The sequence below is a fragment of the Lutjanus erythropterus genome, chromosome 22 (assembly GCF_056507025.1).
Source record: "Lutjanus erythropterus isolate fLutEry1 chromosome 22, fLutEry1.hap2, whole genome shotgun sequence".
Taxonomy (NCBI): Eukaryota; Metazoa; Chordata; class Actinopteri; order Lutjaniformes; family Lutjanidae; genus Lutjanus; species Lutjanus erythropterus.
In genome coordinates, this window is record NC_139338.1 from 23,350,143 (window position 1) to 23,374,374 (window position 24,232).

Below are 24,232 nucleotides of genomic sequence, written 5' to 3' on the forward strand. Positions count from 1 at the left end.
GGTACTCCTGACCCGACAAGGCTTTTCACATGCAGCTTCTGTGTGTGTGTGTGTGTGTGTGTGTGTGTGAGTTTGTGTGAGCGTGTGTGTGTGACAGTATTCCCATTCCATATCAAAAAAGAGAAGTTAGTACAGTTGCAACAGAAAGCTCTCTGGGTGCAGCCTGTACATAACAGACTGTGTGTTGTGTAATAATCATGTGTGTGTGTGTGTGTCTGTGTGTATCTCACGTACACATGCTCGAGTGTGTGTGCGTGCGTGCGTGTGTGTGTGTGTGTGTGTGTTTGCAGCATTTATCCAAGAAGAAAAGAAAAATCTGAGCCATATTCAATGCAATATGAATAGATGACGTCTTTTTGCATTTCTCTATTAATCGTTTACATTACATTAATGTTTTGAACATAGTCGACCATTTAGCACCGAGGAGTATTGAATGTGCAATTTTACTTCAGTGCTGGTTGGGTTTATGATTGTCTTGTTCTTTTATTTTTATTTCTTTTTTTTTGTGTGTGTGTGCATGTATGTCAAATATGGATTGAACTTTTAAACAACCCTGTGAGCTCTCTTTTGATATAACCTGTTGTCAACTGAATTCATATATAAAGTAGGAAACGCTTTCCCAAGTATCTGTGGGGGCCACTGAAGCTTTTTACGTAGCCATCGTAGGAGTCTGGCTTTTAAACATGGAGGTTTGTTTTGGAAATCCCAGATTCACAGTATTACTCAAATATTATTATTTTTATTTATGAGTCATTGCTTTTCATTTAAAATTTTCCATTCATCTTATTTCCTTCTCTCTTTACCCTTAAAACCGTTTTTTTCAACATTGAGTTGAGGCATCTTTTCCAGTTTGAAAAAATGTCTCAGTGACATTTCATAGCTTTCATTTATGTCGCTCAGTGCATCAGAACATATGTAGTAAGTGGACCTGAAGTTTATATATGATCCTTTGCATTTATGTAATAAAGAAATCTACAGTTCAGATGCAATACCTGAGCTACAAAAACTTTTTCCATTTATTAAATGAAAACAAACTTTTCAGTGTGATGAAAACGAGATACAGTAAGTAACTCATTAGTTTGAGATATTAACTTATAATTTTGAGAAAGTTTCTCATTATTTTGACATATTATTTCATCATTTCGAGATACCAAGAGTAATTATTTTTTAGAAAGTTTCTTATCATTTCAAGCTTAACTCAAGAACACAAATTTCGCCCATTAAACTTGGACTAATTTAATATAAATTCACTACATTTGCATTAAACAGACTGAACGGTTAGTCCATCTCATTCTGTGAAAACAGATTTAAAATATCTTCCGTGGTTTTGAAGGGAGTTCTCTAAAGTCCCAAAAGAGAAAATAACTCTGATGACCCACATTACAGTCTAACAGTCAGCGTTTCTCAGCCTCTGCTGTTCCAACTTCCCATTTTCAAACTTTATTTATATTTGTCTTGCGCAAAACCCAAAACTGTAACGATAAATGCAACGATAAATCTCTGGAGTAGCCCTTTAAATAAGGAACTACGTGATCGAAGAAGAAGTACAGTTTTTCTCATTTTTTAACCGGTAACAGTCTGATGGTACAGTTTTGTTGCCATGGTTACCTGTTTTTTATGCACCGATCTATAAAAGTGGTTAATCTGTCAGCCCAAACACTTAATACAGTGCAGAGACAGTACACGACAGGCGTAACTCAGATGTGCCACAAACTCAAAACAAAAATTATAACAGTAGAAAAGTAAATATTTATATTAATTATAATATTAATTGTGTAATTTTTTTATTCACACATTTCCTCCCATACTCGGGTAATTTACCACACTTATTTGCATCGTCTAAAATAAAATGGTGCCTGGAAAACAAATGAAAAATCAAACTTTGGTTTGTTTTGAGATCAAAAATACATTTTAATAGAAACTTTCCAGCCAATCAGCCGATTCCATTGTTTTAATTCAAATTTTTTGCTTTGGGGTGACCTTTTAAAAGTATTTTAAGTGTTAAATTCAGGGGAACTGAAATATAAAAAGTAGAAATAAAGATGGTTTTTACTCCGCAGTGATGACTCGAGTAATTCCTCGACTAAAGCCACATTTCGATGGGATTTTCTTGTCAAGGTTTTTCTTTACTCCATTGATGTTTCTGACGCAGGACTTCTGCGATGGCTACGAATGTCACCGTCCAACACTGAGACCGTCCGTCCTCTGAGTGTCTGGAGACGATAAAAAAAAAACAAAAACAAAGACAAAGCTGTGTGTAAATGAACTCTCTGTGAATGGTGATGACATTTTCTATGAAGTGACTGTGGTAATAAGCTAGGCCCGCTCTGAATGACATACAGTACACACGCTTCTTCTTATCACTCTTTCTATTGAGTAGAAACTTTGTATTAAATTGTGTCTCTTCATCAGCATTGGTTATGCATGGCATTTTCTTACCTCCTTGGGATTATTTTCTGGTAATGGCATAAAGAGATGGCATTATTGTTGTTTAAACTATTAAATTATTATAGTTTTAAATGATTTCTACCTGAGTTTCCTCTTAGGTTGGACGTGTTTTGTTTCTCTCTCTCTCTCTCTCTCTCTCTCTCTCTCTCGTGCTTTTGTATTTCTTATTTTTCTGCTGATGATGATGGAATTACTTGAAGTTTGTTGTTTTATTTTATTAATTTGTTAAAAGAAGATGTGATGCTGTAGATTTTGGCTCTTGACCTTATTTTCTGCTTCGATGATTGTTGACGAAATCTGTTAAGTGCAGTTTCCTCTTTCTTAAACCACACGACCATTTATCTAAACTGGAAATCAGCTGCCATCATGAAGAAGTTATTTTTTCATGCAAATTTAAACATTCACAAAGAAACGTACCATAAACAGGCCCCATAGTGCACAGTTACACTGTTTATTATTAATCTTTTGCAGTGATGGTTGCAAATTGACGTTAAACCACAAATAAGCTTACGTGGAAAACGTTTTGATCTTAGTCATCAGTCTTGATCGGCTACAAATGTGATCAACGCACGTTTCAACAGGCTGAGAGTGTGACGACGGTGTGGGTAAACATCCGGCCTCTACTCTGATCAACAAAATGTCTCAAAACGATCAGCTGTTCAAGTAGTTTACAGTGAAACTTAAATTAACATGATTCACTAAAATCCAACTTAAATCCTTTATATCAGTTGCTTTATCAATTGTTGAGGGAGGTTGGGGGACTTTCTTCAACTTCTGAAGGGCTACAGTGGCAGGAAATGGAAACTTCCTGTGTTTCCTTGTTTATTATTATGTTAAACCCAATATATTTGGGTTTTAGACTGAAAAAACTTGCTTGGAATAACTAGGATGGACATTTTTCACTATTTTCTAACACTTTATAGACATTGCAGCCCCAGATTAAACATGAGAATTAACTTTAGTCTCTGTTGTTGTTTGATAGCTGCTAATTAATAAAACAATTTGTACAGGGGCAAATAAAAAGTGAGTTTGGGCAAGTATATTTCTGACCTACTTGCCCGACTTGTCATTTTTAAAGGAAGCCCAACTGGGTGAGTGAAAAGCTTGCAGCCATCATAGTTTGTGGAAAACACGAAAGGCCATATCTAGAGTCAGTGTTTGGTTTGTCCGTTCTGGGCTACTGTAGAAACACGGCGGCCTGCAACCTCTGTAGATATAAAGAGCTCATTATAAAGTAACAAAAATGCAAAAATTCTTATTTGCGTGTGATTAAACACTAATGAAAACATACTTATGAGTATTATATTCCGGTCCTGCCATATTCTTCTAATAAATCACCCAACATTTTGGACACTGGACCTTTAAAACATTTACTTTTTTTCAACAAACACCATGAGTTCCTTTGGCAGAAGCCTAAATAAACATCAGTTTGTCATTGTCAACTGAAATGATAAACTCAGGCTTTAACTCAAACGCAGCATTAATCACAGCTAAATGCTAACGTCAGCATGCTAACATGCTGAAAATCACAATGTTAACATCCTGATATTGATGAGAATGTGATTAGTTTTGCAGATACGATCAACCAAATGTTTGACAAGTTGAGATTTTGTCCTGATGATGAATAATAAGAAACTAATGGTTTGTTCACATGACCTGCAACAAAGCATCAGTCTGCAAGTCATTTTCAATTAAGCCAGAAACCGACGTCCGGCACCTGTGACTGTGGATGTGTGCCGCTACAAATTGAAAAACAAACAAAAAACAAAAAAATGCAGCTTGACGCTTCATGTTTGGACATTAACAAGCGATTAAGCAACGCTGCACCGGTGACTTGGCAACAGTATAGCTGGCCACATTTCGCTGTTTTGTCGCTGTGTTGCTAGTAGTATTAACATATGGTAATCAATGGTGTCTTCACTTCCTCCCTGTGTACAAAAATGACACCAAAGTATCCCAAGTGCTGCCATCTTGTGCTGGTGACGTCATTTGGCACCAGAGCCTATACAGTAGTGATCATTAAACTCCCTTTTTATAGCATCAAATAACTAATTAAAACCAAACTTATCAGAAAAATAAACACTTGAATGAACATCGGCACGATAAGAGCTACCTAAAATGACTGAAAACATCTTTAGGAAAAATTTATTTGACGTGTACTGTGAAGTTTTAGTTTGGCCCATCTCCCATCTGCGAACATGGAAGGGGCGGGGTTTATGACTTATAATGCAGCCAGCCACCAGGGGGCGATTTAGAGGTTGTTGTTTTTTTTGGCTTTCTCTTTTGGAGAGTACTGTAAATCTGTTGTCCATCTTTATGTGAGTCTCTAAACATCTTTCATCTCTGAACAATTTACAATTCAAAGATAAACGAAAAACATATCAGGTAAACCGAAATAATCTTAAATGTATCATGGCAGTACTTAGTCATAATGGTGCTTTGAGCTAAATGCTAATGTCAGTTCACTAACTTCCTGATATTTAGCGGGTATAATACTGACAGTATTGTTGCACTCTAGTAGTGGCGCCACTTCCCCTCATTCACTTCCCCTCCTCTTGCTTCCCATTAACTGGCTAATGCAATACTCCTGTAACTCAACCTGGAAAAATGTAAAAGTCTGAGAATCCGCCCTGGTGGCAGGCAATAAGAATAACTGCACAGAAACAGCTGATCTACTCTCTGATGTTCTCTTTTGCTCATGGAGGCATAAGAATTAAACTGAGGCTGTTTTATTACCAGTTAAAAAACCTCCTTGTAGAAACTTTAATTACACTAACAAGCATGTATGTTACCATAGAGACTGCGGATAGGACTGTTTACCGCAAGTTAACCAAGACACCAAATTCACAAGATGTGATTCATTTCTGTAGGAGGGTAGAGTTCATCTGCACAGTGAACAGCAGGGGAATTTTTTTTTTTTTTTACTTTCGCTTTCTACACTCCGCTCATTATAATATTCTAGCACTTTCTTAAACCTGGTCAAACTATATGCATCATATTTAAACAGCTATTTTTCCTGCCATCACTCTGATAGTTCTACTACAACAGTTTACATGAAATTTGATAGATTAGATTCTTCTCTTTTAACTCATTGTAGTCATTAAAATGCACTGTGTAATAACAGTAAAATGTACAGTAAAGTTTATATCTGAAACCTTAAAAAAACACAGCAAACATGGTGTTTTTTTATGATTAAATCTTGATTTTAAACATGTTGATATTCGGTTTGGAAAGATGCCTTGAATGTGTAAATCAGCACATATCTGATAACTCAAAATAACCACAGACTCTGCTTCGTTCCTGTAAATCATTATCAGTCTTTATTACAGGGTGTGTGAAGTTCTGTAAGTGCTGTGTGAGAATATCTCAGCATAATATTTCTCTGCTTGATGTGACATTTCAGTCATTTATTTTACATTTGAATAGTTTTATGACCTGATGCGAACAAGAACAAGACTGGTGTTGGTGTCCTGTTGGTTTATCTGTGGTTATTAGCACTTAAAAACTCAGCGTAAACAAGAAATCAACTGCCACAGAGTAAAAAAAAACACCCTGAATGTGGCATGAGATTGAGAGATGTCTCACGTAGCTGTAAAAGTCAAACACAAGCTCAGTAGGTCACAGCTGGGAATTTCCGAAAAGTTTTTACAAGCATTATTTTAGAGAAGAATAACTTACCTGCGGTGGAAGACAAGTCACAAAGTCACTTCAAGGAGTTCCCGGGCCTCTTGGCTTAAAAATTAAAAGAAGCGAGCAACAGAAACAACTTCTAAAGTTTCATAACCTGAAGTTTTTTGAGTCTATTTGTCAAACATGGCTTCAGTTTTCGGACCACATCATAAACTCTTGAAACTGAAAATGCATAATTATACAAATTGAAGAAGTTGAACAGTTAATAAGTGAAATCACATATTCACTATTTACATTAAATATACTGGATTGTATCAAAGACCGTTTACGCAAGTCAAAAACATAAATACTGCATTAAAAGTTAATTAGAATTTTTAAAAGTTACTCTTTACTCTTGACTTCATTTGTTCCCAAATAAATGTTTCACATGCAGTACATTGTTGTGTCAATGCTCATTTGCATTTATATGAAAGATATAAAGTTATAAGGATTGTATTTTGACATTGGAACAGTTAACAGAAATAACAAGGAAAGGAGACATTTTGAAAATTAAGAACATATTAAATTATATAGACAATGTTATAATAAGTGTGTATTATTACAGTACAGTAATTTGAATCAAAGAACATAATTCAGACAAAGATGCACTAGTTTTCCCACAACTTTCACTTTTTTATCTCATCATTTTCAATTCTTTCTCATAGTTTTGACCTTTTATCTCATAATTTTGAAGTAATTTTCATCATTTTGAATTCTTTCTCATAATTTCAACTTTTCATTTCATAGTTTTGACTTACCAAGGGCTTTTATTTTCATGATTAATTTTAGATCAAAATTTTCTACGTATATTTCTTTTTTGTTTTCCTTTTTTACTGGTGGAAAATAGTTTGCTGGAGCAGCGGTTTTCACCCTTTGTTCACTTGTGACCCCATAAAAACAAACAATGTCTGCGTCCAACCCTTTCGTCACTGGTCGTTATTTCATCAGATATCAGTCCCGAACATGAGATCATTAGTGTGTTTTCTTATATTTTGTTTTGTTAAGAGCAGTGTGACTCCATGAGTCATGTTGTGGCTGCTTCCCAGGAATCACACAATAGGGCAACATGCAATTTCAGCAAAGCGATAGAAGAGACAAAACTTCACTTCTTTTAAATAAAATTCCTCCTATTTCTCAAAAAAACAAGTGCAAGTAAAGTTTCACTACAGTTTTTGTGATGTTTTCAAACAATGACAGTGTAGACTGAAATCTGCAATTAGTGAAATGTCAGCACACTTTTCTTTTCAGTTTGTTTGTAACAGTTCCTCTTTTCTCTCAACCTCCTTGCCAAAGAAAGATAATTTTTTTTTTTGTTTACACCTTAAAGTTGATGCTACGATCTGCCAGGAAATCGAGAGAAGAAAAAACAAACAACACAAAGAGTTTCTGGAACTTTCTGTAACAACAAAAACTCTCTCTCTTTACTTTGTGATGAATTTGTGTAGACAATCACTTTTAAATGTTTATGAAAATAAATTAAAATCGTGTATATACATTTTAGAGGCATAACGACAGAGCATGCCGGATTGCACAGTTGTAACATCATTTGAGTGACCTTGTCATTTTAGAATAAATCGAATTCAAACCTTTTTTTTTTTTTTGCTGTGTCACTATTTTTCAGTTTCACTTTCAGTTCTTAAGAATGGGCGGTGTTTGTTGTGATAAAGATCACCTGATATTAAATAAAGTCACGATATTTTTAGGGTTTGTTAGGGTAAACGCTTTCTGTTCTGAACGGGAAAAAAAACATGCAGGAAATCTGAAGACGAGCACATGACCAGGACCTGTGACGTAGCGCTTTCGTCATGATGTACGACGTCTTCGATGACATATTGAGCAGCTTGTAAGTGAAGGCGAACAGTGAAGGGAGGAATAGAAAGAGTCAACATCGGAGGAATCGCTTTGGTGGAGTATGTATCAGTTTCTTTTATCATCTTTATAAACATTTAGACTGTAAGTACTCTTTTTTGTATTTTCAAATATTGTACACACGTCAAGTACCGATTTAAAACTGCTTTGTGTAGTTTTGGCAGTTGAGCAAAGTTCGAGGGTCATTTTAGATGGGAACCCCAATCCCGCGGAAGATCTCGCGAGAGTGATAGTTTGAACTCAAATCCTGGGCTGTCCTTTTAACCCTAACGAAGTATTTGTTTATTTTAATTTTTTCTTTGTCCGTAAACTTACGCAGATTTTAACCACAGTGCTGTTACGTTATAGATGTCTGTACAATGGGATGAACGCTGCCTACAAATTTCGCGAGAGTTCAGCAAAGACGCGGTTCCCATTCATTGTCCCCACTTAGACGCGACCGAAGTTGAATTTAACCAGCTATAAACTTGATGACAACACGTAACTAGTAAATAAAGTTACTTTGGTTTGACAGAGAGTCAGAGAAATAACACAAAGTAAATTTTCTGTCCCGGTTTAGCTAACTTTTTCCCCGGGCCCCGTAAAGGCGTTGTTTACTGATAAGGATGCTAACAGATAGCATTTATGAAGCTATTCTCGACAGTTAACGGCCACTTAAGTGCTGTCAAGTAACAGTTAATTCATTATTTTAAACGTGTTTCTATATATATTTAGTTTGTGTGTGTACGTGGAAACTACAGGTAGTTATTCTAGATTAGAACTCTAAATTTAAACTCTCGCGAGATTTGTCGCTTTTTCTTCTTTGAGACCTTTGAACAAACTATGGTTTATGTTTTAAAAATATGATAAACTTTATTAAGATGTCCTCGGGTTCAGCGACAAAACACAATTGATTAGGATTTGAAAATTATGATTATTTGTGTTGAAATGCCCACTCTCGCGAGATTTTTCGCGTGTCTGAAGACACGACCGGCTCCTGGTTTACAGCTAAGGTACATGCCTCGACATGACCTAAATACTTTCACGGTACTTCCCACTCAGAGACCATTAGAGGCCGTCTAATATTCAGTTATTTGGGTTTCCAGAACACAGGTGGTTCAACACAGAAACTAAAAAAAGTAATAATAATTAACCATACCGGTTAGACCTGTAAAAATTTGCTGAGTAGTCTGCTAAAAATAATTTATTAAACAGAAAAATGATTGACAAGGATTTTGACTATCAAGTAATAGTTCAGTTCATTTATAGTGCACAAATATCAAAATTTGTGAGGATTTGCTGGTTTTCATTGTGAATTATTATTATTATTATTATTATTATTATTATTATTATTATTATTATTACTTGTTTTTTTTTTGTCTAATCTGGTAATTTGAAGACCTCACTTTGGGTTTTGTGAAAACATGATAAGAATTTTTCACAATTCTCTTAAATTTTATAGACTAAATTATTGATTGAAAAGAATAAAACTAACAAAATAGGTTTAGCACTGTTAAGAATTGGGAGAATATGTAGAGTAAAGACCAAAGACTGAATAAATTGAATAGATGTATTTTCTAAACATACAGAAAAAAAAAAAAAAAAATACCCCTCAGGAGTCCCTAGTTTGCTTGTTTTGTTTTCAACCAACAGCTGTTATAAAATCTGGAAAAAAGTAATCTAGGTAATCTTTGCATCTGAGAAAGTGAAACCAAAAAACTGGATTTGTTTCAGTACTGTACAGAAGACAAAGTGAAGATAGACAGCAGTAAAACCTTCCTCACACTCTTAAAACTAGTTGTTGAACCAGACCAGTCACATGAAACTTGACTTAAAATTGTTTCTTTTGATGTCGCATTTCTTTTAATTTTAGTCTCCTTTAGACCTGGGCATAGAAAATCTAAAATAATGATAATAATAACAATAAAAGCAGATAATTGGCATCTATTTATATACTAATTCCTGAATTTGAGTTTTCTGCACCTTTCTAATTTCATCACTCAGATTTTTCTTCTTTTTTTTTTTTTAAAGACACAGCAAACCAGAATGGCAAACGATTTCGTGGAAGTCCACGACCCCATCTCCAACCACAACAAGCTCACCACCAACACAGACTGTGACCGTAATTCTACCTCAGACGCAGACAGCATGGAGGACACGGTGGAGTTCAGGCTCCTCATGGCGTACGCAAAGAGGAGACGGCCAAAAAAGGACAATGAGTCTTCAGACCTGATTGCAGAAACGCAGACACTCACACCTCAGGCACCGGCCAAGACTGAAGAAGGCGTGAAGGAAGAAAAGAACGATAAGAAGAGGACAAGGAAACCAGGCAAACATCTGCGTAAATTTTTCAGCTGTATCAGACCAAAGACAAAAGATGATGAACTGCCTCAAACTCCTGCACACAAACCTGATCCTGACAACAGATGTGCTCATATTATTTCCCGTGAGTATAAAGATGTAACCCCAGTACATTCATTAGGCCTGTAACTAACAAATATCTTCATTACTGAGTAATCAGAGCCGTCAGTTTCTCTGTAAGATGTTAGAAAATACCAAAGATGTCAGTTTATTGTCATGTGTGATGAAGAAAAGCATAGAAATCCTCACATTTAAGAAGCTGGAACCAGCAAATATTTTTTTTTTGTCTTAAAAATGTCTAAAATTATTATTTGATTTATAGAAATAGATTTTCTGTTGGTTTTTTCTTTTTGTAGCTCAGCTCAAACCACCTCTGTGAGCTGTGGAGCTTAAAGTGGACATTTTTCATCCTCCTCATCAGTTCTAGTTCAAATTACATTTTCTGTTAACGCCGAGATACAAAAACTTGTTGTCATCCTGCTTGTTTATCTTCAGGTGTCTTTGTAGACATGCAGCCACAGGCTCTTTTATGTTATTTGACGTTCCTCCCTGCGTGTTTTCACCCTGCAGGCTGTGAGTCAGGTCTTGTGGTTTTCACTTTGACGTTAGAAGTCGTCACCGTGACGATATATATTTTTTCTTTTCCCCCGAAATGCCATGTGAACAGCCTTGAACTTGTTGTGTGTTGTTTTTTGCGTTTGTTCACACCACTTTTCTTTTCTCTGAACTTTTTATTTGTAGGTGCCGTATCTGACTCAGGAGACGTCGCGGAGGAGGAAAGGTTGGATGAGGTAGCGGGTCACCTGACTGAGCTCGCTGACGATGTCCTGTTCATTCCTTCGGAGCTAGAGACAGACTCACCAGGTGAAAATAAATAAACTTCTTACTTTTTCTCAGGAGTGTTGAAGTCAATTCAGAGATTTTACAGTCTACAATCCATGATATGGTTAAAAGATTCAGAGAACTCTCTGCATGTAAGGGGCGAGACTGAAAACCAACATTGAATGCCTGCGACCTTTGACCCTTCCGACAGCACTGTATAAAAAAGCTGCTTTAAAAACCCACATCATTGTATAAAGGAAACCACATGGCCTCAAGAACCACAGTTGTCTCTGCATCTACAAATGCCAGTTAAGACGTATATTAACAACATCCAGAGACGCTGCAGACGTCTCTGAGTCCAGAGCTCATCTGAGACGGACTGACGCGAAGTTGAAAAGTGTGCTGCGGTCTGACGAGTCCACATTTCATAAATCATGGACGTCATGTCCTCCAGGTTAAAGAGAAAAACCACCAGTTAGATTGTTACCAGCGCTAACTTTAAAAGTCAGCATCTGTGATGGAATGGAGGTGTGTTAGTGCGCATGGCATCATGGGTAACTGTCACATCTGGGAAACCCCCATTAATGCTGAAAGGTACATACAGGTTTCACAGCAACATACACTTTTATTTCAGCGAGACAGTGCCAAGACATTTTCTGCACGTTACAACAGCGGCTTCATAGTAAAAGAGTTCAGGTACTAGACTGACCTGTTTCAGGCACCAAATTCAGAACCAGCGTTTATCTACAAACAAAACAAAGTTAATCACTTTGATCACTAAATATCTCGTCTTTGCTCTGTGTTCAACTGAATATAGATGAACAGTGTTCAGACGATGTGGAGAAAATGATCGGCCTGCTGCTGAGAGAAGCTGGAGACAGACTGAACGACGAGGTAAGAAACAACATGAAAACCTGCATGAATATCTGAATTTCCTTCAACTCTTTTGGATTATGATGTAGGAAGTTCTATGTTTGTTTTGAGAGTTTATGAGACGTCTTTTTTTTTCCCCGTGTTTGGCCTCTAAAACATTTTTTGTTAAAGTGACATTTCTGCCATCGAGCCCCTGTATATTTTACTGTATGAAATGGTGCCACTTATCTCCTTAGCACAAATTAATTCTGTTTCTGTGGTTATCTTTCAGTGAAAAGACATGTAAAACAAAATGTTTGTCTCCACAAGGATCCGAACGGTGCCGCTATGGTTAAAGAGCTCTTCTGGAACTACAGTTTCTTTGAGGCAATAATAAAAGGCCTGCTCAGGAGGATGGGTCTGATGCACTCTGACAGTCTGGGACCTCAACCGTCACCCAAAACCCAGATCGCCGTGGCCTGTGAGGTGAGAACAAAGTTTGGGAAATTGAACGGTGGGTAAACTGGCATGTCAGCCTGCAGCGATGCAACTGGCTGCAGGTGTTTTTGATACTTATCCCTCCTGATCCCAGCGTGTGTTCAGGCCACACCCTTGATTTGCGGAGTCCTTGCAGGAATCCACGGTTTGGTTGGACACTTTTCCTTTTAAATGTCTGTTATGGTTAATAGCTGAACATGTTTCTGTTCCTCTGCAGGCCACCAGCCGTCTGTCCGCGTTGGACACGCTGCCCATGAACCGAATGCTTGCGTTTGGAGCCAGATATCTGCAGATCCATCATGCATCCTGGGCAAAACAGCAGGGAGGCTACGTACGTAAAACACACACACCCCTTATGAAGGGATAGTTTGGTTTTCTTTGAAGTGAACATGTTTGAGGTACTTATCATTTGTCGCCCCGCCACCAGTTTAGAGAAACCTTTTCAAATTAATGCCGATATTTTCATCTGATTCACAGGAGGAAGCCTTTCACAGTGACAATGAGGACGGCGACGTCCAGTGACCTGAAATGAACTTTTCAGTTTGACAGCGCCCCCTGCAGCCCCACGGTGAAACCTGTTTCTCTGCTCCTTCAAGAGCCACCAGTCTGAACAGAACCGTTCCTTCAGTTTGACTTGAAGTGGAGAGCCGTAGCCTCCCACCATTATCGCACCTCAGCTCATACTCGACACTGATCCTAGAAATCTCTGTTGTCATGGTGTTTCAGGCGGACTACAAGTCTTAAAATTTGACACAGGGTACAGAATAAGACTCAGGACACAGAATTTGCATTCAGCCAATCAAGTTTACATGTACATAAAACCCAGACCGAATGCGCATTAATCTATCTGTATGCATTATGAAAATGTAAAACTTGTTGGTCTGTTGTTGTCTTACAGGAACAAAGAGCCAAAAAATGAACTATTCTTGTGCCTCTGATAACAACAGTTATGTGATTTAAGTATTATTTCATAAAACATTGTCGTAATTTCTTGGTTCTCTGGGAGGTATAAGGGACCTTTTTTAATCCGCGCATTTTTGGACTGTAGTTCGGTAGACAAAAAAATATTTTCTTAAGCTAAATTAAATACTTTTTCAGCACTTGCACTTTAAAAAAAAGTAAAAACTTTGCTTTGAGAGTTTGAGGAATGCGTGATGTTTCTGTCTAATTGTTGTTAAAATTTGTTTTGTTTTTTTTACTTTTGCCAAAGAAATCTTGTTCGTACTGTTTGAAATATTTTGATTTTGCTACACATAAATGAGCACAAAAAACATGTATTCACTAGGATTAAATTTTTCACTTGTCTGTAAAAATGATTGTCTGTGCAGCAGCATTAAGAAACAAATGGTTGATTAGTTGATAATGAACAGTAAATCATGTTGTCGTATATTTGTGTCATGAGGAATGTTAACATAACACATTCTGTTCAAGGCTGCATCTGGACATCCATGTATGAAAGAAACAGCCAATAAATATTTTGTCAAGAACCACAGAGTTGAGATGAAAGACTAACTTTGTTATAATACACATCCCTTGTTTTCTTTCAACTGTGGAGACTTATTTTGCTGAATAAGAAATTCGTTAAAGTGAAAACAGCTCCACCTTGTGGTGAAAGGAAATTGTACTGACAGGTCACCTAAAAAAAAGAAAAATTATAATTTTATTCTGTGTGTGTTTGTAAGGGATACAAATTATGCCGAACTGAAGAAGACAATCCCATAAAGTCAGTTACTTACTTAAATCAAGTTTTTAAACCTATTACGCTTCCTGGCCATGAAAGAACCTTTAAATTTGTATTTCTGTAAATGGAGTTTGGACTGTACTGCTTTCTGGAACATTTACACATCCCCTGCTTTCTTTTCAACTGTCTGCTGACTTTGCTAGTGCTTCCCCAAGTGACTTTTTTTTAATGCATATAAATTCTTGATAAAAATACTGAACCCTAACAGCTTTGCTGTGACTTAAGTCTTAACTTTGAGGTTTGTTTTACAGCTCAGGGGAAGAAATTTCTTAGATAAATTGGTATACGAGAAACAAACCTCTCAAAAATAAAGTTTTACTAAATGCATGTTTGTAATAGATGTGAACTCCATTTAATATTTTTTATGTTTTAATGTATTTTTCCTTTAAATTTTCTAATTACCTTGCCAGTGGTTTTCCAAGTGGCAAATTGTTTTATACATTTTTAAAATATAAATTCGGCATATAAATCATGAACCTAACAGAACTTTGCCTCAATTAAATCTAAACGTTCTTGGGTAATTTGGTAATTTGGCAAAGGAGGCAACAGGCAACCCAAAAATGAAAGTTATAGCATTATTATCAGTGTTGCTTTATATTGGATGCAATTTATGCCGAATTAAAGAGGACGGTCTCATTAATTCAATTAACTATTTAAATCGTGTTTCCAAAATGGTTACGCCTCCCGATAGTAAAAAATATTTAAATTAGCATTTTTCTAAACGGAGTTTGGTCTGCGCTCCTCTCTGGAACGCCTCGCTCTGCTCTGTTTCCCAGTGAAATGAGATCTAACCCGTTCCCCTGCACACCTTGACTGCCTCAACCTGCTTACCGACAACAAACACGCGCTCCAGCAGAGCGCGATCCATCAGTGGTGTCATCACTTAAAACAGTGACGTCTCACCTGTGTGTCACTCTTTAATACACCTCTCGCGACTTGCTATGTGGAGTATGAGGAGTGTGCGTAATGTTTAACGTCGTGCACCAGGGTCGGAAATACGTGCCCACGCGCTCCGCGGTCACGGATGACTCTCCATTAACCGTGCGGACTGTTCAGGTCAACAAAACACCCGGTACGCTGACCGACGCTCCGGAGGCGACTTGGCCGCCGCCGGGTGCCAAGATGCGGATCTCCAAGGCCAACAAGGGCGCGGTGGTGGTGAGAGCTGTCCGGCGACACCCGTCTCCTCAACCGGCCAGTCTGGAGAGCCTGGAGGCGGCGTGGAGCGAGAGAGGACACTCGGAGGTGAAAGCACCGCCGAGCGAGCCAGAAGCCGCCGGGAACGGGATGGAAGGTCACGGTGGAGGGCCACCGAGGGGCAGGAAGAAGGGCTTCAAACCCCCCGACGTGAGGACCATCTTCACCCCCGGAGAGAAGGACCCCAGGGTGAAAGAGGAGTCCGGAGAGGGACACAGCTTCGAACCGGGAGGGGAGAACACCTGGTGTGACGTGTGCTGCCACTACATCTTCCAGCATGGTCTCACCTGCACAGGTGAGTCTGCAGAGGGGGTTATGTTGGTGGGCGGTGGGAGGGGGGAGTCCTAAGGTGAAGAGCCCCTGGAGGACGTTTTAAGACTCATTTAGGAGTCAAACTTTGTCAGGGGGGTCGAATTTGTTTAATAGTGATACAATAGACTGCATAATATAGAATATATAAAATACAGGCTATAATTTAGAAATAATGATCAATGGTAGAGGCTGACTGATGCTGGATTTGGGAGTTTAAAAAACGGAATATCGATATATCAGCTGATATGCTTTACACAGAATATAACATACATAATACAGAATATAAACACATTTTTGCAGGGATTCTTTAAATGTGACGGACATGTAATGAAGGCAGAATATTTTGCATTTTAAGAATAAACTTTAAGCGTTTTCTTTAGAATTTTCCTCTTTAGACCTTCCCACTGACAGCCAGTGTAAGATTAATAGTTTCAGCAATCAATCTGTAATCAATCAGGCAACTTAATCACTAAGTCAGAAGAGGGAAGCACTAATTTTTGAGTGTAAATCTAATATTAACCCCATTGGATACCTTGTAGAGCTGCAATGATTAGTTGATTACTTGCAAAATTGTCAGTTAGGCTCCAACTATTTCGTTAATCAGTTCATTTTTTGGTTCTTTAAAATACTCCAAAACTTGCACAGACCTTGGTTGGTTAATGCTGCAATACAATATTGCTTTCAGTCTCCTAATTGTGAGGATTCAGTGGGGTTTTTTTCAGCTTTATATCACTGTAAACCTAAAGGGTTTTAGATTTATTGATCGCTGAAAAACAATGTTATCGGTTCAAAGAAATTGTGATTGGAATTTGTCATTATCTGACATTTTAGAGAGTAAGTGCATAAAACTATGAATACCTTACAGTTTTATTAATAATTAACATAACTGTTAGCACATCCCTCGAAGCACCAACATTAGACAGGCATAAGTGACTTTAAAGGAAGGTTTTTATGGAAAATAGACCCAAATATAATATTTTTTGCAGGTCATTTTGGAGGTTTTTCAGTCTATAGGGCCAAAAATGAGCCAGAGAGGTCACCTTTCTTTCCTTAACAGTCAACCTCAGGTTAACCTTCCAGGAAACTCTTTAACTCGTTTAAATAATAATCAATGTGTCGACAACATGTGTTGTGTCCTTGTGACGTGAAGCTAAATGACATAAATAGGCAGGGCGCTGAAACGCAGCCCGGCAGCTGGAATGCAGTCGGCATGCAGACGGACCGGTTCAGGTCTAAAAGGAAACGAGACTCAGTGTCTCCTCGAGTACAGACTCTGGATGGACCTCCCTCTGTGTCCACTTCTATAGGACAAACAATAGAATGAGGAAACAGAGAAAAACGCTCTTCTTCTTCTTCGTGTGTCGGCCTTCCAACATGGCTGCCACGTTAGTGTTTTAATGGAAATGAGAATCAGGAAGTTTTGAATATTCAAACTACTGCTTCTTTAAACCTTCATTCACCATCACGGTTTCTAAGATTTAATGTTTTTCTCCTACTTTCTCATTTTCTTTACTTTTTTGTCCTGTCATGTAGGTTTGAATGTGTAATATTTAATCCAGCAAAGAATCTCAGATGTTTAAAAGCTTTTACAAGTCTTAATATAACTTCCTCTCCTTTTTACCCCACTGTATTTCTTTTACCCATAGAGATTTCATTATCAGTCACACTATTTGTCAATTATTTCTTACATACAGTAGTTACCAAAAACAACGGTAAAATCAGGTGCTTTGCTGCTGCAGTTGGTTGCGTCATGACCGTTAGCTAGCTAGTGCGGGCTAGTGCTAGCTAACTTTTGCCGCTGTTTAACTAACTTTACTGTGACAGGTCACCGACTTTATAACGTTTGCTTCTGTTATATTTCATTGCAGCATGTCACAGATGAACATTTCAGTGTTTTTATCACAAAATAAAATACAAAAAATATGACGTTCACCAGCCAGACTTACCCACTTTTTTTGCTAACGTTTAGCAGCTAGGTGTTTCAGTTGATTTCGCCATTTAGCCTGTGCTAAATTTATAATTTTATTGATGATACACATGTGAGATTTTACAAATACAGTATACAGTTGTCAATATAAGCTACTTCCTTGTTGCTTGTGGATAAAGCCCCCAGACTTCCTTGAAAAATTGTGCGATTTTGTGAGTTGTTGAGTTAAGAGAAACTTTATAAACTTTGTGAAACGCTGTCTACAACAATTTCTTAATTATTTCAGCCTGGTTGCAAATTCGGCTAATATTACACATTAAGTTAGTACTGTCTTTGTGTAAAAAATAATGTGTCCGTTTGTCCCAGTGTGTCGGCTACTACTGTTGGGCCACCAGTTAAAAACAACACATTATGGGCCTTATTAAATTATCTAAAGTGCATGGCGTAATTGCATTTAGGGCTCATCAAAATCCATTTTTGCTAGTTAAACGGCTCATAATCTGGCTGCAAAGCCTCAGTTGATTGTGTTATTGTATGTTTATTTATCTAAGTTAGGATCAATAGACAGCTACTGTTGTATTGATCAGTTCTGCAATAAATCTGCAAACCAACAAACGTACCGGACTTATAGGACCAGATCAGATTTTCAGATCATAATTTACTGAAGTTACAGAAACAAACAACATGCAGTTAAGAAAATATAAAGCAGTAAAACAAGGCCGAGAACATAGACCAAGATACAAAACAATCTTCTTACTTTGCCTTCGTCCATTCGGCCTTTTAACCTCATTATGTTTACAGACAACAGACAGACGCAACGAGCCCTGTGTTTCCCGTCAGTTTTTCCAGCAGTGCTGATGGAGTCTGTGTGTACTGCATGTGTGTGTATATATTAAGTATGTGGGCTGATGTTTCTGCTCATTTAAAAGCCGTTTCCGCAGCTGATTGCCACTCAGGAAGCCTGTTAAAGGCCCATTACTGGATCCGAATGTCATCAACTTTCCTGAAAGGACGAATATGATTTTAGATCAAAAACTAGAGAGGAAAGATCTCATGGCTGACGCCCTGTAGCTCTCCACCGTTCACTTATTAACACGCAGAAACAGTCACTTATAAATCAGTTGTGCAACAGCAGCTGCAGCTTGGTTTGCAATTTCTTTTAAAAATTAATTTGTCACCCCTCAAGAGGGTTTTTAATGCTGAACCGACCCAGTTTATATTATGATGCAGTTCATATCATCGTCTTTCTGTTGAAAAATGGTCTTATTTCTGATGTTTATGGATTAATATTACTGCTGTTGGGTGGTTTCATCTACAGCAATGCATCATATTCTATAAGATCATGTTTGCAGCGTGTTTGTCCCGTGAGAAAGAAAAACAAAAACAGCCCTGTTTTCAGTTTTGTGACGATGCATTTTCCAGCTGATCCAAGAGGATTTTATTGAGCTCAAGAAGCTTAAGCTCATCTTTTGGTTCATCAGAAACAATCAAACACATTTGGAGATGCGTGGTTTTCATGGATAGGAAGTGGCTGAAATCTTATGCGAGATTTGTATTTGCAGTGGGACATTTTTCCGGTGTTGTCACTGTTTGTAGATGACCTTAAACATATTTCTTATTACCTACCTGCAAACATACACACAGGTACTGACGTATCTTTGATGAGCTAAAATCATCCGTTAAGATCTGACATCTTTTTATTTAAATTAGGTGCTGAGTTTCTGTTTTATCGTGTAACAACATTTGTTGAACTCAATGAAAACAATGATATATATATATATATATATATTTTTTTTTTATACCTATGGTGTTATTGAGCAGTGGATGAAGAAACCCCTCACAGTAAATTAACGTACACTTTACAGGGCTTTGTGTTCACGTTTCAGTTTGTTTGTACTTGTGTCTCTAAGTGGGTCAGATGAGAGTGGATAAGGACAGCTCCTGGACACTCTCTCTCTCTCTCTCTCTCACTGTTACTCTCCCTGTGGGTCTCTCGTCCTTTGTCTCTTTGTCTCGTTCTCTACGAGGTGAAGTAACAGAAGCCTGGAACAGAGATCAGGAAGTCTTTGTCCGGTCAGGTTTAGTGTTGCAGACACACTGTGGTGTTCGTTAGTTGTGGTTTGGTAGGTAGACGGTCTCTAAAAACTCTCTGATACTATTTCACCTACGAACAGTTTGATTTCCATCTGTCCATTTGACACAACAGAGCTTAAAAATAAACATTTAACCATATTCAATCTTGTATTTGTGGTCTCAGAACAGCAAAATGTTCAGTTTGAGTTTCTTCTATGGATTTTACAGTCAGCAGTGGTTTAATGCAACTACATTTACATGAATACTACACTAGAAATACTTGTACTTTCCATTTTTATGCTACTTTACACTTCTTCTCCACTTGGAGCCAAATATTGTACTTTTTACTCCTTAATGCCTGAAGTTTTCAGATTATTAATGCAAAATGTAGATCAGGCAATAAATTATGATGCATTATCATAGATAAAGTAAAACATTAGCCCCCTTTTTTTCAGCTGTAACATTAAAGTGATGCACACATTAATGCATCAATAATCATAATGCAGTAATATAATACATATGATTCTGCAGTGGGACACTGAGCGCATTAACTTTTCATACTTTAAGTATATTTTGATGTTATGGCTTTTGTATTTACGGGACTTTTACTTGTGAAAGTCATAGTTTACTGACAGTATTGTAATAATATTTTTAGACTGTGGTATTACTGCTTTTACTTACGACCTGCTGTGTGTGTGTGATGGTGGCTGTATCTGCAGAGACTCTGCCTGTATTTTGATATTTTGTCATTATATTTCTGTGCTTTGGACATTTTACCAGCCCAAAATGTTGCTATTTTATCCCACTGAGACACGTGTCTTCCATCTTCTGCCTGTCAGAGATCTGCCGTGATTGGTCAACAAATTGATCAGTAATAATGTAATTTTACCTCCAGTTTTTATATTTTGTTACTGTGTGTTTTAAAAAGTGCTGTATAAATAAGGCTTTACTCACTTACTTACTCAATGATTAACTGATTAATCTGAAAATAATCAGCAGATCGATACTGAAAATAATTGTCAGCATAAAAGCAGACAGAGACAGTTTCACATCGAGGTGTATTTTATGACCGAGGATGGAGGCTCATTTTGAACCACGGTGCAAAATACTGAAGCTGCCTACAGACTGTGTGTGTGTGTGTGTGTGTGTGTGTGTGTGTGTGTGTGTGTGTGTGTGTGTGTGTGTGTGTGTGTGTGTGTGTGTGTGTGTGTCTGATGAGTGTATCTTGTCTCTCGTAGAGCCAAACTGTCACAGCGACTGAACAAACAAGGCATGGCAGCTGACACACACACACACATGCACGCACACACACACACACTTATGCATACAAACACACACGGGGGTCAGTGTGTGTGAGGGGAGGGACAGTTCAGACCTGAGCAGAGACAGAGACACATCATGATGGGTGGCAGTGAAGGATGATTCTGGATCTACATCAAGTTATGTTTGGATTAAAATCTGGATTAAATCTGGATTCTGTAGGAGCCTAAAACACATTCATTAGTGTGTGTATGTGTGTGTGTGTGTGTCTGATCGAGACTGCGTGTGTTTGTGTGTGTGTGTGTGTGTGTGAGCGATGGGATTTGCCCAAAAAATTGGCAAAACTTTGAGGAGAGTGTCTGGATTTTTCTATCACTTTCCAAAAGTGATGCGACGCTCCGGACGGCTGGAAGTCATGCTGCTGTGGAGAAACTCTGGTGAGTTTGGAGTGTGTGTGTGTGTTTCCAACTTGACTTTGACTGTCTAGTAGGGTGGATTTTTTTTTAATTGTTGATGAGATGCTGGTGGATCTTTTCTACAATCAGCAACTTATTTGAACTTCTCACTTTCTGTCAGTAGAATATTTTTCAGAGACAAACCTGTTTACTGTAAACTGAGCTGAACATGTGTTCTCCTGCAGCAGGAAACACAAAATATCATGTGGAGGAGCAAAATATTAAAAAATATCAGTTAAAAACAAGTTCAACCTGATCTGATTCTACTTACATTTAATGAAAATGTGCAAAAACTGAAAGCAAAACTTCCAACTGTGACCAGGGTTTCCAGTGCCTGCCACATGCATTGTGTCTGCAGCTATTGAGGAAGTGTGTCCACATGTGTGCGTGCGTGGGTGTGTGTGTGTATTGTGGTAATATGATAAAACTTCTTCTGACATGATAAAAAAAACCTTTGAACATGTCCAAACATGTGGAAAGAAAGAAAAAGGGAAAAGAATAATATAAAGAAACAGAAAAGAACAGATGGCGGCTGCATTTAGCAAACACCTGTCCTCTCTCTCTCTCTCTCTCTCTCTTACTCACACACACACACACACACACACACACACACACACACACACACCTGTCTTTGTCCTCTAACTACTGTACAAGCATTTGAATGATGAGTTTTCTTCACATATTTCAAACTCTGCCGTCAAACGTTTAATCGCTGTAGGATATTTATTATGAACAGCAGCCTGTATTTACACAAACAACACGTGATAGGTGGATACATTTAGTGTTGGTTCTCACAGTCATTATAAAACCAAAATGATAATAATTATAATGCCAGCATTGTTTTTTTAATACTGTATGCTTTTTTTCTCTGTTTCTGTTATTTAAAAATGCATAAAACTGCATCAGAGCACTCAGATAGAGGCTCGAGTTTTTTCATTCCTTCCTGAAATTTCATCAGGGTGAACAGTATATGATTATGTGTGTAAATAAAAAACTGTTATGTATGTGATGCCACTTTAGTGGGACATTTCCCTTACATAACATACCTATTTTAACCAAAACCAGATCTTTTTCTAAATATAATGAAGTAGTTTTGTTGCATAATCCTAACCAGGCCATTTGTGTAATATCATGTGACTTATGTAACATGCATGAGGTCCAGTACGCCTGTCGCTGGCACTCACCAACGGTACAAAATACTCAGGTTGGTTTTCTCTACCTCCCTGAAAAATCCATAGTGCAGAAAGTCAGGGTGATATTGAAGGTATGAAGATTGTTTGGAGCTCAGGGCTTCTGTCATTGTGTTTCTCAGTTGATGATGCTGCTGTCACACTCTCAGGTAACAAAATGTGAAACACAGTCTGTCTGAAGCTGGAATCTTTGGAGAAGCCGTTATTCCATAGCTGTCATTCCATGTTACTGCAAAACTGGCTATAGCTGCTTGGTTAAGCACAATACTGTTGACTCAAACGAGCCAAAACGAAAGTTTTGTGTGTCTAATCAGAGCTTATGTGCACACATGCTTGACCTCTCTTGAGGTTAGCTGTGTTTTGCTGTTGAGAGCTGCTGCCTGTCTCTCATTATGTGCTGTTTGCTGCTATATTTTATTTAATTCTCTAGAATTGTCATGGTTTTGGGTTTTGTTAGTGATTTCCTGTTTTATTTTGGTAGTCTTGGTTCTCCCTCATGTGTCTAGTCTTTACTTCCTGTCTTTGTTCTTTGGACTGTAGAATAGATTGGAAATAGATGACCCTCTTCCATGTATTTTTCCTGGAGGACCTGATGATTAACCTGACATGCCAGATAGTTTGTTACACAGAACCATCCGGGAAGTCGTTCGTAGAAACTGTCTGAAGAAGGGCAGGCACTTTCAAAAGAAACACTTGGCATGTGAGTGGATGAGCCATCTGTCTAACACGGGCTACCTTAAACCGATCAGATCAACTTACCCTAACCGAAGCAGGCCAGAAGGAGAGCGAAAACATCTTTTCCATCAGTCAATGAATCATAGCAATGAAGAAAAACTACGCAGAGTCAGGCTCAGCTGGACTCAACAACTCTTTCCCAGGTCTGGACCTTTAAATAAGCTCACTCCACCGAGCTCGAAGTGCGTTGTAACGAGTCGACAATTCAGTTTGATATCGGGGGAAAAAAAACAACACAGGCTCAGACACATGAGTCAGTGCAGCAGCGGGGATACCAGGACAGAGGCCACCAAATCAAAAAACAACAAAACAAAACAAAACAATGCAGGGTTGTCTGGCAAAACAGCTGAGCCTGACTCAACACCTGCCATAGTGCAGTGCAGCTTCATCAAATACGCTCATACAGGCTGCTGTAGACTAATTAAATAAACTAACTGTCTTATTGATGTGTGATCAACTTTCAAACTCACTGATCTGTTACTCAAACTGGGCTGATTTCTCTCAGAAAACTGTACCCTAAACCGTCGTCTGCAGAGCTGTGTGTGCTGCATCAGCTGCTGAGGCCAAATGGTGTGTGTCAGTGTGTGTGTGTGTGTGTGTGTGTGTGTGTGTGTGTGTTTCAGCAGGTGAGTGTCAGAGGAGCTGGAGGCTCATTGTGCTCCTCTCTGCACACACAGACCTGATTAGAGACTCGGTGTTAAAAATGTTTCACACGCAGGAGGAAAAAAAACTGTCGAGTCTGTCCGGTTTGTGGTGTCTGACCTCCGACCTCTGAGCCGAGATCCTGCTGAGCACACTGACTTTCACAATAAAAGCCCCTCTGTGTGGTGATTTACAGGCGGCT

At 38.1% G+C, this 24,232-nt stretch overlaps 2 protein-coding genes across 2 annotated transcripts in view; both read left to right on the forward strand.

The window, feature by feature from the left end:
- The first annotated feature begins 7,870 nt into the window (after positions 1–7,870).
- Positions 7,871–13,669, forward strand: LOC146306947 (apoptosis facilitator Bcl-2-like protein 14). The gene is made up of 7 exons (XM_084710914.1): positions 7,871–8,027; positions 9,997–10,411; positions 11,086–11,190; positions 11,966–12,042; positions 12,331–12,486; positions 12,716–12,829; positions 12,976–13,669. The coding sequence occupies exons 2-7, from the start codon at positions 10,012–10,014 to the stop codon at positions 13,018–13,020; spliced, it is 897 nt and encodes a 298-aa protein (XP_084567040.1). The 5' UTR covers positions 7,871–8,027; positions 9,997–10,011; the 3' UTR covers positions 13,021–13,669.
- A 1,326-nt stretch (positions 13,670–14,995) lies between these two features.
- rassf3 (Ras association domain family member 3) overlaps positions 14,996–24,232 on the forward strand; it is a 70,298-nt gene continuing 61,061 nt past the window's right edge. Inside the window, exon 1 of the mRNA XM_084710865.1 lies at positions 14,996–15,731. Within this exon, the coding sequence (XP_084566991.1) occupies positions 15,206–15,731 (526 nt within the window). The 5' untranslated portion in view covers positions 14,996–15,205. The remainder of the gene's footprint in view (positions 15,732–24,232) is intronic.